The sequence below is a fragment of the Piliocolobus tephrosceles genome, chromosome 19 (genome assembly GCF_002776525.5).
Source record: "Piliocolobus tephrosceles isolate RC106 chromosome 19, ASM277652v3, whole genome shotgun sequence".
NCBI lineage: Eukaryota > Metazoa > Chordata > Mammalia > Primates > Cercopithecidae > Piliocolobus > Piliocolobus tephrosceles.
Genome location: NC_045452.1, coordinates 20322696 through 20339274, shown reverse-complemented (window position 1 = coordinate 20339274; position 16579 = coordinate 20322696). Strand labels below are relative to the sequence as shown.

The 16579-nt window shown below is 42.1% G+C and overlaps 1 protein-coding gene across 1 annotated transcript in view; it reads left to right on the top strand.

Annotated features, from left to right (window-relative positions):
- Positions 1-14747, top strand: part of DMC1 (DNA meiotic recombinase 1) — a 51269-nt gene extending 36522 nt beyond the window's left edge. Inside the window, exons 13-14 of the mRNA XM_023222264.1 lie at positions 9837-9953; positions 14116-14747. Of these exons, the coding sequence (XP_023078032.1) occupies positions 9837-9953; positions 14116-14185 (187 nt within the window). The 3' untranslated portion in view covers positions 14186-14747. The remainder of the gene's footprint in view (positions 1-9836; positions 9954-14115) is intronic.
- Positions 14748-16579: the final 1832 nt, after the last annotated feature.

Genomic DNA, 16579 nt, shown 5'->3' with positions numbered 1-16579 from the left:
TCAATTAAAGAACATGCACTGCATGTAACTGTCATGTCTCTTTAGTCTCCTTTAATCAGAACACCTCTTCAACCTTTGTTAGACTTTTATGGCACTGACATTTTTGTAGAACACAGGCTAACTGTTTTGCAGTGTCCCTCAATTTGAAGTTGATTTTTTTCTTCATTATTTAAAATGTTAAACATTTTGACAGGAAAACTACATAAGCAATATTAAGCCCTTCTCAGTATATCATATTAGGAGGCACATGATGGCAGTTTGTCCCATTATTAGTGATGTTAATTCTGATCATATGATTAAAATGATATTCACATGAGTCTCTATTGTAAAATTACAAAAATTCCCTTTTGTATTTAATTAGTAATTTGTGGGGTGATAATTTGAGACTGTGTAAATATCTTGCTCTGCAATCAGCTTTCATGTATTTATATTAGCATCCATTGAAGATTCTTGCCTAAATTAATTAGAATAAATTAATTATTACTCTGATAGTTGCAATACAAAGTGCTATTACTTTAAAACAGAAGCAATACATCGTATGGTAGCAGATTAAATGAATCATTGACTATATATATAAAAAGATGTTTGATATGCTGGAGTAAATTCTGTAAATTGTATTGAAATGAATGTGTCTCTCTTTAGGCATTTTCCAAACTTACCCTTAACCTTTTGCTTAATCTTTTGCAGTTTGATACCTATCTATCACTTTTCAAGGCCCTTTTTTGTTTTTTTGAGACGGAGTCTCGCTCCGTCACTCAGGCTGGAGTGCAATGGCGCGATCTCGGCTCATTGCAAGCTCCGCCTCCCGAGTTCACGCCATTCTCTCACCTCAGCCTCCCTAGTAGCTGGAACTACAGGCGCCCGCCACCACACCTGGCTAATTGTTTTTGTGTTTTTAGTAGAGACGGGGTTTCACCGAGTTAGCCAGGATAGTCTCAATCTCCTGACCTCGTGATCCGTCCGCCTTAGCCTCCCAAAGTGCTGGGATTACAAGCATGAGCCACCGCGCTTGGCCTCAAGACCATTTTATAAGTATTTTCTACTTAGTTACAAGAGATTCCTATGAAAAATATTAACTACTCAAATGGTATTAAGCAAGTTAAAAAGATTGAGGAGGGGAAATCAATCATTTATTCACTCAATGAATATTTATTGAAAATCTGCTATGTAACAATATTCTGAGAATTCACTAGTGAACAAAAAAGACAAAAATCCTGGCCTCGGCCAAGCATGGTGGCTCACACCTGTAATCCCAGCACTTTGGGAGGCTGAGGCAGAAGGATTGCTTGAGTCCAGGAGCCTGGGCAACATAGAGAGACCTTATCTCTACAAAAAATTAAAAAATTAGCCAAGCATGGTGGCAAATGCCGGTAGTCCTAGCTACTTGCTAGGCCGCTGAGGCAGAAGGATTGCTTGAGCCTGGGAGGTCAAGGCTGCAGTGAGCCATGTTTGCACCACTACACTCCAGCCTGGGCAAGAGAGTGAAAAGCTGTCTCAAAAAAAAAAATTATTGTGGCTGGGTGCGGTGGCTCACTCCTGTAATCCAGCACTTTGGGAGACCAAGGCAGGGGGATCATGAGGTCAGGAGATCAAGACCAGCCTGGCCAACACGGCGAAACCCCATCTCTACTAAAAATATAAAAATTAGCCGGGTGTAAAGACACGTGCCTGTAATCCCAGCTACTCAGGAGGCTGAGGCAGAAGAATCGTTTGAACCCGGGAGGGGAGATTGCAGTGAGCTGAGATCTCACCCCTGTATTTCAGCCTGGGTGACAGAGTGAGACTCTGTCTCAAAAAAAAAAAAAAAAAAAAAAAGAAGGAAAATAAGTGATGTCCATTCAACTCAAAAGTTTAGTCTTGGTAAGTCACACATTGTCTATAGTGTCTATAGTATAGTCGTTGAGTGGTTAAGGCAATCATCTGTTTTATGGGGGGACTTTCATACACAGGACATGAAGTGCTTTACAAAGAGAATAATTTTAAACTGAAGAGAAATGGAAGATTTTTAAGGCTGACTTTAAAAAGAGAAAATGACTCATTGGCTCAGAGGGAGGAAGTGGGTTGCATTCAAATAAAACAGTACAAGTTAAAGAGCAATGTTCTTTCTTCAGGTGTCGGGAGGGAGCAATGAAGAGGCCAAAACTGTCAGTCTAGAGTTAGAAGGCAAAGGAAATCAGTGGAAATTAGGTCATTTTTCTTATATTTGTAGAAAGTTTCAAAAAGAGTAAAACAATTTTGAATTAATTCCAATAAGACAATGAAAGAAATGGAGAGGTGACAGATAATTGAAGAGGGAGTTGGAATGGGGAGGAGACTGAAAATGAAGAAGCTAAGTAAAGTGCTAGACAAAGTAACAAAGGCTAGTATTTTTACTGGTTAAGTCAACTGTGAAACATCTCCTCCACCTAGCTGAATTGTTAGGAAACAAGGTTCACTATAATTGGTATGTTAATAAAGTATATTAAATTATAACAATACAAATTAAATGCTTGTCTTTATATAAAGCATAAAAGTTGCCACAGCAAAATGGGGAAAAAAAGGACAATTTTAAACTAAAAGATTTTAAATTCTATTAGGAAACCTCCCATAAAGAAAATATCTTTGTTTCTCAGTGTTTAGAAACTCCAAGCTGCAGCTCCTCTGGGGCCTGTCAGGGAAATATCACTATAATTGGTATGAGTCCACAAGTACCCTGACAGTAATTGAGGCTTATATACCATGTATTATACTTGATCGCACATCGTATTAAAAAGGAACGAAGTTATAGAGGCAAGGAGCTGCCATACAATACAGCAAGAGGAGTAGCTCCTAGATGAGGCTTACAAATACAGACTTTAGAACTGTAATGATCTAGTTGATGAAGACTTGGAGATAAAAAGTCAAAATATCAGCCCATAAAGTCTCACAATGGGGCAAATAACAAGATGAACAACAAATAAGACTGTGATGTTGCCACCTACTTCATTTGTGTATTTGTTTTAGGAAAACAAAAAGTCACCTTAAGAACATTGGCAGTCTTATAAATGTACAGTCAGTTTATTCTCTTAAGGATGTCACCATCTTTTTGTTTGTTTGTTGTTGCCGAGGCTGGAGTGCAGTGGCATGATCTTGGCTCACTGCAACCTCCGCCTCCCAGGTTCAAGAGATCTCCTGCCTCAGCCTCCTGAGTAACTGGGATTACAGGAACACTCCACCACACCTGGCTAATTTTTGTATTTTTAGTAGAGACAGGGTTTCACCATGTTGTCCAGGCTGGTCTTGAACTCCTGATCTCAGGCAATCCGCCTGCCTTGGCCTCCCAAAGTGCTGGGATTACAGGTATGAGCCACCACACCCATCCTAAGGATGTCACCTTCTGATCCAACATCATTAGCATAAATTAAGAGGCAATATGATTAGAGAAAATACATTAAACCAGGGTCACTAGCATGGTGACCTTGTACAAGTGATTTGAACTATTGGAACTTCATTTTCCTTCCTCTCAAAATTAATTTGTATTTATTGATTACTTACCATGTGCCAGGTGCTTTTATGCATCATCTTATCTAATTATTATGTCACCCAATGTAACTCACAGCCTCCTTGGACCTCCCTGTTGTTTTTGTGAAGCCAATCTCAGTATGTTGTTGAATCCCTCCCCATCTCACCTCCCCAACAAAAAAAGAACCCAGAATTCCATCTTTAAAATGTTGAAAAAAGTATATATTTTTCTGCATATTTTGGAAGAAGACAGAGGGGAGAATTACTTAACGAAACTTCTTAAGCATGTCCTTTTTTTTTTTAACCATCTCTTCTCTTTCCTCAAAATTCTTCTCCTTTGGCGGTACTCCCCTTTCCCCCATCTTCCCAAAATCTCAAAGCCTCCCCTGCCGGGCATGGCTCCCAGCACTTTGGGAGGCTGAGGCAGGTGGATCACCTGAGGTCAAGAGTTTGACACCAGCCTGGCCAACATGGCAAAACTGCATCTTTACTAAAAATACAAAAATTAGCCTGGTGTGGTGGCGGGTTCCTGTAATCCAGCTACTTGGGAGGCTAAGGCAGGGAGAATTGCTTGAACCCAGGAGGCGGAGGTTGCAGTGAGCCGAGATCCTGCCACTGCACTCTAGCCTGGGTGATAAAGCAAGGCTTCATCTCAAAAAAAGCCTCCTCATTCTTGGGCAAGTTCAATCTTTCTCTCCTCAATGGACCACTTCTGGAAAATGCCATCTGTAACCTCACTCCTTAGCAAGTAAAAAGCACCAGGAGTACTTATTGTCCCTCAAGCTTGCCCTTGCTCATGCCCCTCAAGATCCACACTCCAATCAGTATTAAGGTAGGCATGATGATTATTCCTAATTTATAAAGATGGAAACAGAGGCTCGGAACACTTAGTGCTTGCCCAATTCCAGAATTTAAAAATGTGGGAGACAGAATTTGAACCCAAGTATCTTTGACATCAAAGTTAATGCTACTTGAACCTCACTGTACCATCCTCCCCATCCTATACCATAACTCTATATGTTTCATGACTCCAGCATCCTAATTTGACATTGCCAGGTCAGGCTGCTTTGGGTCTTACCCTCAACAATGTAATATGCCATATCCTGTTCAACCAGAGGGGGAGAAATGAAATATTCTCATCCCCTCTTTATTACTAATATCCACCTCCATCTCTTCCTCCTCCTCGCCATACTCCCCAGTTCCCTGACAAAAGGAAGAGAGAAGAAGAGCAGAAAATATAGAAGAAGAGGAAATAAGATGATAGGCTCAAGGAGGGTTGTAGGTGGTTTTCTGAAGCTGTTTTTGCTTGGTCAGAAAGAGAAGAAAATTAAAGCCCTCTAGAAGAATGTGGAATGCTATCACACCTTCTTGTACTTCACCTCAAGACTTGGTTATAACTGCTGTAATAGTCAGGAAGTTCAAAGAAACCTAAAGAAAAGTTTCCTGGTCTACTTTTCACTGACAGGGTGACTGTTTAGTTAAATAATAGTTATCCTATGTATTATTTTGGTTTAGTTTAGTTTAGTTTAATTTTTGAGACAGGGTCTCTGTTGCCCAGGCTGGAGTACAGTGGCATGATCTTAGCTCACTGCAGCCTTGGACTCCCAGGCTCAAGCGATCCTCCCACCTCAGCCTCCAAGACAGCACAGAACCATGCACATGCCACCACACCGAGCTCATTTTTTGTATTTTTTGTAGAGACAGGGTTTCACCCTGTTGCCAGCCTAGTCTCAAACTCATGGGCCTCCAAGGGATCAAACAAACGATCTGCCCACCTTGGCCTCCCAATGTGCTGGGATTACAAGTGTGAGCCACTGTGCCCAGCCAATAATTATTTTTTATCGAGGATCTCTTATGTGCCAAGATTGCCGTAAGGACAGAACAAATGTATGTAAGTGAACAAGTACAGTTCCTGGCACATAGGAGGCTTTTATGTATACTATTCAAGATTCAGGCCAGGCACAGTGGCTCACACCTGTAATCCCAGCACTTTGGGAGGCTAAGGCAGGCGGATCATTTAACATTTAAGGTCAGGAGTTTGAGACCATCCTGGCCAACATGGTGAAACTCCATATCCTAAAAATACAAAAAAATTAGCTCAGTGTGGTGGCACACACCTGCAGTCCCAGCTACTCAGGAAGCTGAGGCAAGAGAATCACTTCAGCCTGGGTGGTGGAGGTTGCAATGAGCCGAGATCGTGACACTGCACTCTAGCCTGGGTGACAGAGTGAGACTCTGTCTCAAAAAAAAAAAAAAGATTCAATATATCTTGAATCCTCACAAAGACTTTACAAGAGGTAAAGTCTTTTTATTCTCATTTTATAGTGAAAGAAACTGAGGTTCATAAAGGTAGCCCAAGGTACTATAGGTAATAAATGTTTAAGTCACGATTAGGAAAGCATGTAAATAATTGTAGTCACTGGACTTATGCCTTACCTGAATTATTTCATTTTATTTTACAACTATTACAGTTATTATCCCCCATTAAAAATGAAGAAATAAGGAGGGCATGGTGACTCACACCTGTAATCCCAGCACTTTGGGAGGCTCAGGCAGGCGGATCACCTGAGGTCAGGAGTTCGAGACCAGCCTGACTAACATGGCAAAAATCCCAGCTACTTGGGAGGCTGAGGCAGGGATAATTGCCTGAGCCCGGGAGGCAGAGTTTGCAGTGAACTGAGATTGTGCCACTGCACTCCAGCTGGGTGACACAGCAAGACTCTGTCTCAAAGAAAAAAAAAAAAAAAAAGGAGGGGGTCCAGTGCAGTGGCTCACACCTCTCATCCCAACACTTTGGGAGGCCGAGGTGGGTGGATCACTTGAGGTCAGGAGTTCAAGACTAGCCTGCCCAACATGGTGAATCTCTGTCTCTACTGAAAACACAAAAATTAGCCGGGCGTGATGGCAGGCGCCTGTAGTCCCAGCTACTCCAGAGGCTGAGGCAGAAGAATCGCTTGAACTTGGGAGGCGGAGGCTGCAGTGAGCTGAGATCCTGGCACTGAACTCTAGCCTGGGCGGCAGAGAAAGATGCCATCTAAAAAAAATAATAACAAAAGAAGAAACAGAGATTTAGAATGGTTAAACAATTTTCTTCAAGTCATATGGCTAAAAAGCCAGAATTTGAACCCAGGTCTAACTCCAGAGCTCACACAACACACAGTATATCAAGACTGCTTCTGCCTGGGGAATGGCTGGTATGCTGTCACCTGAGAGGTTTTGCAGGGATGTATCCATTTTTCCAGTGAATCGACCATAGTCCAGAGAGCCCTCAGCCTTGCAGGCAGAGGTTTGATTTGGTCAGCCTACTAAGAACCAATCTGTTTCTTGGGGGCAGACATACATTAATCAAGCTCATGAGACTGAATGAAGAACCAGCGGGCCAGTTTATTGATAATGAAAATGTAACTACATTCGAGATTCATGTGACCAGCACATTCTCTCCCTGTAAGCAGACCTCAATAGGAATCCAAATTTTGATCTGAAATTATTTACTAGATATGGAATCCAAGCAAAGGGAAAAATTTGATGACTTAGAAGAATGTCTGCCACATAGCAAGGACTCAGTAAATCTTAGTTATTATTATTATTAATACCCATGTACACCAGAGAAAGGGTTATGAATTTCCTAGACTTACACAAAAATTTTTGTATGTGCGTATATGTGCCTTTTTTTGGGGGGGTGGAATATTTTTATTAAATTATCAAAGTGTTAGTGACCTACAAGAAAGGTTAAGAGCCATAAATTTGGCCAGGCGTGGTTGTGGCTCATGCCTGTAATCCCAGCACTTTGGGAAGCTGAGGCGGGCAGATCATGAGGTCAGGTAGTTCAAGACCAGCCTGACTAACATGGTGAAACCCCATCTCTACTAAAAGTACAAAAATTAGCTGGGCGTGGTGGCATGCGCCTGTAATCTACTACTAGCTACTCAGGAGGCTAAGCCAGGAGAATCGCTTGAACTCGGGAGGTAGAGATTGCAGTAAGCCGCGATCACGGCACTGCACCCCAGCCTGGGCAACAGAGCAAGACTCCGTCTCAAAAAAAAAAAAAAAAAATCCATAAATTTGACACAAAATCCCGAACACCTTAGTGGAACAAACAAAATTTGTTCGTTTTCCTTTCTTTTTAACCTATGGATTATATCAAACAAACAAAATTTGAATTGGCTTGATATTCTCCTGGAGCTAAGGCTGCTATGTCACAGCCTATTTTGATTAAGTATAACTTCTTAGCTTATGAATCATTTGTTAGACTTTTTTATCCCCATAATATCTTTCTTTTTCTTTTTTTTCTTTTATTTTGTGTATTTTATTTTATTTTTGAGACAGGGTCTTGCTCTGTCACCCAGGCTGGAGTGACTGGAGTGCAGTGGCACAATCACAACTCACCTCAGCCTCAACTTCCTGGACTCGAGAGATCTTCCTGCGTCAGCCTCCTGAGTAGCCAGGACTACAGGCATCACCACCCTGCCCAGCTAATTTTTGTATTTTTTGTAGAGATGGGGTTTTACCATGTTGTCCAGACTGGTCTTGAACTCCTGGGCTCGAGGGATCCACCTGCCGCAGCCTCCCAAAGGGCTGGGATTACAGGCGTGAGCCACTGTGCCCAGCCTCATTCCTATATGTTGTCTTTGCCCTTTTGCAAATGCTATAATTTATTTCCCCATTTGGGTGATTCAAAATCATCTCCTTTTGGAAATAGTGTTATTTTTATTTATTTATTTTTTTTTGAGACGGAGTCTCGCTCTGTCGCCTAGGCTGGAGTGCAGTGGCCGGATCTCAGCTCACTGCAAGCTCCGCCTCCCGGGTTTACGCCATTCTCCTGCCTCAGCCTCCTGAGTAGCTGGGACTACAGGCGCCCGCCACCTCGCCCGGCTAGTTTTTTGTATTTTTTAGTAGAGACGGGGTTTCACCGTGTTAGCCAGGATGGTCTCGATCTCCTGACCTCGTGATCCGCCCGCCTCGGCCTCCCAAAGTGCTGGGATTACAGGCTTGAGCTACCGCGCCCGGCTGGAAATAGTGTTCTTAACATTCAGGCTCTTCACTTACAGTAATGACAAGCAATTGTCTCTATTCTTTTTTGCACATCGGGTACCACAATAGTAACAGCGAACAATAGTTTGCTAAGAAGAAAAATCATGACTACACATCTAGAAGCTCTAGCTTCCCAGTCTTGTTTAGGTTATCTATAATGGCATGGGAGGCATGGTGCTTCAACTGGGGGAATCTATCTTCTTTTATATTTGCCTCTGTCAGAACACTCTTCAAAAGTTCCCTGAATTACAGTTTTGAAGATATGACACAAATCTGTGTCCAAGAAGGACCTGGACTAGGGAGTCCCAAATTGTCATCTCTGTATTCATTCCACAATATTTATGGAGTACCCTGTATATTATAGGCACTTTTCCAGGCACTGGAGTTTCAAAGATGAACAGAGATTTAGAGTATAGTTGGGGAATAAGACACATACATTTAAAATTACCATGTAGTGTGCTTTATTTTTTATTTATTTATTTATTTTTTGAGACGGAGTCTTGCTTTTGTTACCCAGGCTGGAGTGCAATGGTGCGATCTCGGCTCACCACAACCTCCACCTCCCAGGTTCAAGCGATTCTCCTGCCTCAGCCTCCTGAGTAGCTGGGATTACAGGCATGTGCCACCATACCCAGCTAATTTTGTATTTTTGGTAGAGACAAGATTTCTCCATCTTGGTGAAGCTGATCTTGAACTCCCAACCTCAGGTGATCCGCCCACCTCAGCCTCCCAAAGTGGTGGGGTTACAGGCGTGAGCCACCTCGCCCGGCCAGTAATCTCATTTTTAAAAGTCAGGCTGGGCGTGGTGGCTCGCGCTTGTAACCCCAGCATTTTGGGAGGCTGAGGCGGGCAGATCACGAGGTCAGGAGTTCAAGACCAGCCTGGCCAACACAGTGAAACCTTGGCTCTACTAAAAATGCAAAAAATTAGCTGGGCGTGGTGGTGGGCACCTGTAATCCTAGCTACCTGGGAGGCTGAGGCAGGAGAATTGCTTGAACCCAGGAGGCAGAGGTTGCAGTGAGAGAGAGCACACCACTGCATTCCAGCCTAGGCGACAGAGCTAGACTCAGTCTCAAAAAATAAGAAAAAAGTCAAACAAAATATAAACTATTTATCATAGGAATCTCAGAAGCCTAGACTAGGTGGGGTATATAGCAGCTCCAAAACTCACCCCACTCCTTAGTTTATGAACAAGCCTCTGCTTGTTTAGAATATACACTTACTCCAACTCCTGACATCCACCACAGAAAGATTGCCTTGTAATTGCAGATATTGCCATATATAGTCCATATGATGAAACCTGAAAAGGTATTTTATTAATTCAGCTTTCAGGCAGATCCCAAAAAACCCATTGGGGGACACATTCTGGCTCATGCTTCAACAACAAGAATAAGCTTGCGAAAAGGAAGAGGAGAGCTCAGAATTGCCAAGATTTATGATAGGTAAATTTTTTTTATTCTTTGTGTGTGTGTGTGTGTGTGTGTGTGTGTGTGTGTGTGTGTGTAGAGACAGGGTTTTGCCATGTTGCCCAAACTGGTCTCAAACTCCTAGGCTCAAGCAATTCTCCCACCTTGGCCACCCAAAGTGCTGGGACTATCGGTGTGAGCCACCACAAGGCTGTAATTATTACTGGCAGATGCTGTGTGTTTGAATTTCTTTATAAAAAAATTATTCAATTTATTGGGAAGTCCCTACTGTGTGCTAGGTACTAGGGATTGAGGAATTCTATTGACACGTTGACTTGCTCCCTGACCTTTCAAAGCATACACCTAGATAATGAAATCGTCAGTTCCAATTAAAGTGTAGTAAGTGCAAGGTAAGTATCAAGTATTTTTGCCAAGTTAACTCCATTTGTTTTTCAGATTTCAGTTTAAACATAACTTTCTCAGGGAACCTTTCCCTAAACCTTACAGTCTAGGTTACTCAGTATATTATACGCTATATTCTTTCTCAGCACTTTATGTGTTTAATTAAGAATTACAGATTTTGGCCTGGCACAGTGGCCTACACCTGTAATCCTAGCACTTTGGGAGGCCAAGGTGGGCAGATCACCTGAGGCCAGGAGTTCGAGACCAGCCTGGCCAACATGGTGGAACACTGTCTCTACTAAAACTACAAAAATTAGCTGGATGTGGTGGCAGGCGCCTGTAATCCCAACTACTCAGTAGGCTGAGGCAGGAGAATTGCTTGAACCTGGGAGGCAGATGTTGCAGTGAGCCGAGATCGTGGCACTGCACTCCAGCCTGGGCAACAGAGCAAAACTCTGTCTTAAAAAAATACAAAATACAAAATTAAAAAAAATAAAGAATTACAGATTTAATATTTTTTTTTTTTTTTTTTTTTTTTTTTGAGAGGGAGTCTCACTCTGTCGCCCAGGCTGGAGTGCAGTGGCCAGATCGCAGCTCACTGCAAGCTCTGCCTCTCGGGTTTACGCCATTCTCCTGCCTCAGCCTCCCAAGTAGCTGGGACTACAGGCGCCTGCCACCTCGCCCGGCTAGTTTTTTGTATTTTTTTAGTAAAGATGGGGTTTCACCATGTTAGCCAGGATGGTCTCGATCTCCTGACCTCGTGATCTGCCCGTCTCGGCCTCCCAAAGTGCTGGGATTACAGGCTTGAGCCACCGTGCTCGGCCAGATTTAATAAATTTTTACAGAGAAAAACTACTACATGTTAGCTGTTCTAGGTTCTTGGGATAAAGCAGTGAACAAAACAAAAAGACTGGTTCATGCCCTCAAGGAACTTACTTTCATTTTATTGGTAATGATTTGTATAACATATGTCATCCCCTCTAGACAGTAATCCTAAGGGTTTGCTTCCTCACCGGGGTATTCCCAGTTCCTGGGACATGGTAGATGTGTCATATTTGTGACTGACTGATCAACCCCAAGCCACAAAGCAAAGATTTGCAGTAACTCTACCCTAGAGAGGGAAAAGCTGCTCCCTAAAGATCAGATGAGCTCTTAATCTGGTGTTTGCTATGAATCACAGTAGTACTTATTATGTATTATTATTGAATAAATATTAAATAATCAGTTCCCCCACCTATCTAAGATGGTTTTTGTTCCGACCATTTTGTTTTTCACCATCTGTCTCTGTTGAAGATTATAATACATAAATGCTACATTTTTGTTGTTGTTGTTGTTTTGTTTGTTTGTTTGGAGACGGAGTCTCGCTCTGTCGCCCATGCTGGAGTGCAGTGGTGCGATCTCGGCTCACTGCAAGCTCTGCCTCCCGGTTCATGCCATTCTCCTGCCTCAGTCTCCCCAGTAGCTGGGATTACAGGCTCCCACTACCAAAATGCTGTTTTATGGAGCTTTGGCAAGCTCTAAAAATTTGTGACAAATGTACTTCATTGGGCCAGGTGCAATGGCTCATGCCTGTAATCTCAGCACTTTGGGAGGCCGATGCAGGTGGATCACCTGAGGTCAGGAGCTCAAGACCAGCCTGGCCAACATGGCGAAACCCCGTCTCTATTAAAAATACAAAAATTAGCTGGGCATGGTGGTGGGTGCCTGTAATTCCAGCTACTCAGGAGGCTGAGGCGGGAGAATCGCTTGAACCCAACAGGGGGAAGTTACAGTGAGCCGAGATTGTGCCACTGCACTCCAGCCTGGGCAACAGAGACTTTGTCTCAAAAAAACACCCCAAAAAACAAATGTACTTCGTTGAACTAAATGGTTTCATGTAGTCATATGTCTTAGCTCACCTGTTAGACATCTTAAAAGTAAAGATTGTGTCTCTTTTGTACAATCTATAGGGTCTAGTACCTGCTAAAGTATAATTTTTTTAAAAAGTAAAAACTTGACTTTCTTGCAAATAAATATAAAATGAACATGTATCAAAGATTTTATTCAACCCTTGAATTAAGGAGGAAACCCGTGATTCAAATGAACATTGTAGTCAATCAAAGGAATACTGAAATTTTTTTTTTTTTTGAGATGGAGTCTCCCTCTTTTGCCCAGGCTACAGTGCAGTGGCACGATCTTGGCTCACTGCAACCTCCGCCTCCTGGGTTCAAGCAATTCTTCTGCCTCAGCCTCCTGAGTAACTGGGATCACAGGCACCCACCACCATGCCCAGCTAATTTTTGTATTTTTAATAGAGAGGGGGTTTCTCCATGTTGGCCAGGCTGGTCTCGAACTCCTGATGTCAAATGATCCACCCACCTCAGCCTCCCAAAGTGCTGGGATTACAGGTGTGAGCCACCACACCCAGCCTATTATTTTAAAGAGACAGTTTAACAACCACTTGACCATCACCTGATGGTTGTATTACATTCCTGGTGGGGTGGGGGGGCTCTCCTTCCCTGCTCATGTCTGCCTAACTACCTACTCTAACAAAATGAAATATAAATTGATGAAAAATGAGTCAATTATCTATAGGAAAATAATCAATTGCATTCTGCTTTACACGATTTACATCTCTCTGGACAAAATAATTTGCACTACTCATAGTTCTCTACAACTTATGGAGTTGTAAAATAGATCAACGACAATGGAAGGCATACAGCCCTCACAGAATTGGATAACATGGGGGCCGAGCGTGGTGGCTCACACCTGTAATCCCCCAGCACTTTGGGAGGCCAAGGCAGATAGCTCAGGAGTTCGAAACCAGGCTGACCAACATGGTGAAACCCCATCTCTACTAAAAATACAAAAATTTGCCAGGTGTGGTGGTGGGCCCCTGTAGTCCCAGCTCCTCAGGAGGCTGAGGCAAGAGAATTGCTTAAACCCGTGAGGCGGAGGTTGCAGTGAGCCAAGATTGCGCCACTGCACTCCAGCCTGGGCGACAGAGAGAGACTCTGTCTCAAAAAAAAAAAAAAAAATTGGATAACCTGGGAGGATGTGCTAGACAACCTATGTTTCCATAGAAGGTACTCAGTAATCTTTTAATTTATTTCAAAGTATTTTACAGTTTGCTCCTACATTAGTCTAGCCATGAGAAAGGTGTATACCCCTATAGAATCAGATAAACCCCTAAGGGGCTGCTATACAATGCCTGACACTATACTAAAAGAATACCCAGTTGGCCAGACGCAGTGGCTTACCCCTGTAATCCCAGCACTTTGGGAGGCTGAGACAGGCAGATCGCCTGAGGTCAGGAGTTCGAGACCAGCCTGGTCAACATGGTGAAACCCCATCTCTACTAAAAATATGAAAATTAGGCGGGCGTGGTGGCGGGTGCCTGTCATCCCAGCTACTCGGGAGGCTGAGGCAGGAGAATTGTTTGAACCCAGGAAGCAGAGGTTGCAGTGAGCTGAGATCTCACCATTGCACTCCAGCCTAGGGGACAAGAGCAAGACTTCATCTCAAAATAAATAAATAAATAAAATAAATAAATAAACACCCAGTTATCCTTTCACCTGTTTCCAAATTTGGGGTAATTTTTCTTGACATTCAGAATTTTATATATAGAAGTTGCTCAATAAATGTTTGTGAGGGTTAATAATACTTGTGGGTAAGTTCTGTAGGCCACATTTGGTTGTACCAACTCTCAGATGTCTCTGGAGACTCAGACTGATGGGAGCATAATGCCTGTGACTTGAATATAGTATTTATAGAAATAGAGCTTTTTATAAACTTCTGTTCCCTTGTATTCTGTTAGTCCTGAGATGCCTGAAAATGAAGCCACCTTCGCAATAACTGCTGGAGGAATTGGGGATGCCAAGGAGTAGGTGGTGAATTGATGCAAATCGCTTCTTAGTGCTTATTAGGAGCTGAAGAAATGGAAAAGCAGTCTCCAATTTCACATCTTGAAATAGAGGTTTTTTCCCACATGTTACTAAAGGAAAGTCAGCAAAAGATATTTAAATCTTATATTTATCTTAAAAGTCCTTGATTTGTGATAACTATACATTGTATGTAAATTCAGGGATATGTATATATGTGTGTGTGCGTGCGTGTATGTGTGTATACCTGACATATATAGTAGATATATGTACCTATTGAAATTCTCTCATTCTGTGTATGTATATATACCTATGGAAAACTAGTTGTTGGGAAAGGGGTACGTGATGCCCTCCCTTTCACTTTTCAAAGTGAGCCACTAAGCAGATGGAAAGTCTAAGAGTTCAGAAATGCCCCATTCTCCTAAGGACTTTGCCTTCACCATTTTTCTAGGGTATAGTGCCACTGACTTACAGAGCTGGATGTTTTTCCATAAGAAAAAACCTCTTTCTATTTATAATGCCAAACTGCATATTCACCTTTATAGCAACAGAAAACAAACATTAAAGTAAGCCAAATTTTAAATCATTTGACTTTGACAGGCAGAAATTACTTTTTAAAAATGTATTTATGGCTGGGCGTGGTGGCTCACACCTGTAATCCCATCACTTTGGGAGGCCGAGGCAGGTGGATCACTTGAGGTCAAGAGTTCAAGACCAGCCTGGCCAACATGGAGAAACCCCGTCTCTACTAAAAATACAAAAATTAGCCAAGTGCAGTGGCATGTGTCTGTAATCCCAGCTACTCTGCAGGCTGAGGTAAGAGAATCACTTGAACCTGGGAGGCAGAGATTGCAGCAAGCCAAGATGGTGCCACTGCACTCTAGCCTAGGTGACAGAGTGAGACTCTGTCTCAAAAATATATATATATTTTTTAATGTTAAAATTAATTTGAATGTAAAATTTCCGATTACTAGTCTTAGAAATGTGTAAAAGATATTTTTTTGATTCTTAAACAAAAAAAAAATCTTGTTTTCAAAATGCATGCATGGTGAAAATATGTAAAAATTAAAATACTAATGATAATATACAATGAAAAGTTTTATAGACTTCAATCTTTATAGACTTTAATGTTACATTAACTTACATGAAAATTCCAGGGCTGAGCGTGGTGGCTCACGCCTATAATCCCAGCACTTTGGGAGGCCAAGGAGAATGAATTGCTTGAGCCCAGGAGTTTGAACATCAGCCTGGGCAATATGGCAAAACCCCATCTCTACAAAAAATGCAAAAAAATTAGCCAGGCATGGTGGTGTGTGCCTGTGGTCCCAGCTACTCAGGAAGCTGAAGTGGGAGGATTGCTGGAGCCCGGGAGGCAGAGGTTGCATTGCGCCAAGACAGAGCCACTGCATTCCAGCCTGGGTCACAGAGTGACACCCTGTCTCAAAAAAAAAAAAAAAAAAAAAAAAAGAAGGAAAAAGAAGAAAATTCAAGTATTCAAAGTACCATTTGTTACAAAAGGTTATTTGATTATTCATGAAATTAGTCACTAATTATTATTAATGTTAAGTGCTAAAGAATAAACAAGGAAAATGTGGTTCCTACTCATAAAGAATGTGTACACTAGTTAAGAGAAAAGACTAATATTTAGGAAAACAAGAGAGCAAATGGTTATATCATTAATTCATAAGCAATGTAATCTTGGATTGACCCTTAAAGAAAGTAAAATTCTGCTGGGTGCGGTAGCTCACGCCTATAATCCCAGCACTTTGAGAGGCCAACGTGGGTGGATCACTTGAGGTCAGAAATTCGAGACCAGGCTGGCCAACATAGTGAAACCCCATCTCCACTAAAATTATGAAATTAGCTGGGCGTGGTGACACACGTCTGTAATCCCAGCTACTCAGGAGGCTGAGACAGGAAAATCGCATGAACCCAGGAGGCAGAGGTTGCAGTGAGCTGAGATTGTGCCACTGCACTCCAGCCTGGGCGACAGAGCGAGTCTCCGTCTCAAAAAATAAATAAATAAATAAATAAATAAATAAGTAAAATTCTAAAAATGAGAGAGGAAAGGTTAAGCTGAGAGACTGCATGTGCAAAGGTATAGGAACTGGGATATGGAAAGAAAACAGAGACTAACTTGGCAAGCAGAAATTGTTCACAATGCAGGATACTGGGAAATAAGAGCTTTTTTTCTTCATTTTACCTTTTGAAAATCATAGAAGCTACTTCCCTGAATAAGCAGAGAGAAAGTCATCTAGGAGCAGATTTTCTGCATTCTGCAAAATCACTTAAATGGCTTATTTTCGTATGCAAATATAAAGGCATACTTTTGTCCTAGGGAAAGGAAGGCTTTGTTACTTGATTCATTGTGTATATTTTAAATTTTCTGTGTATGCTGTT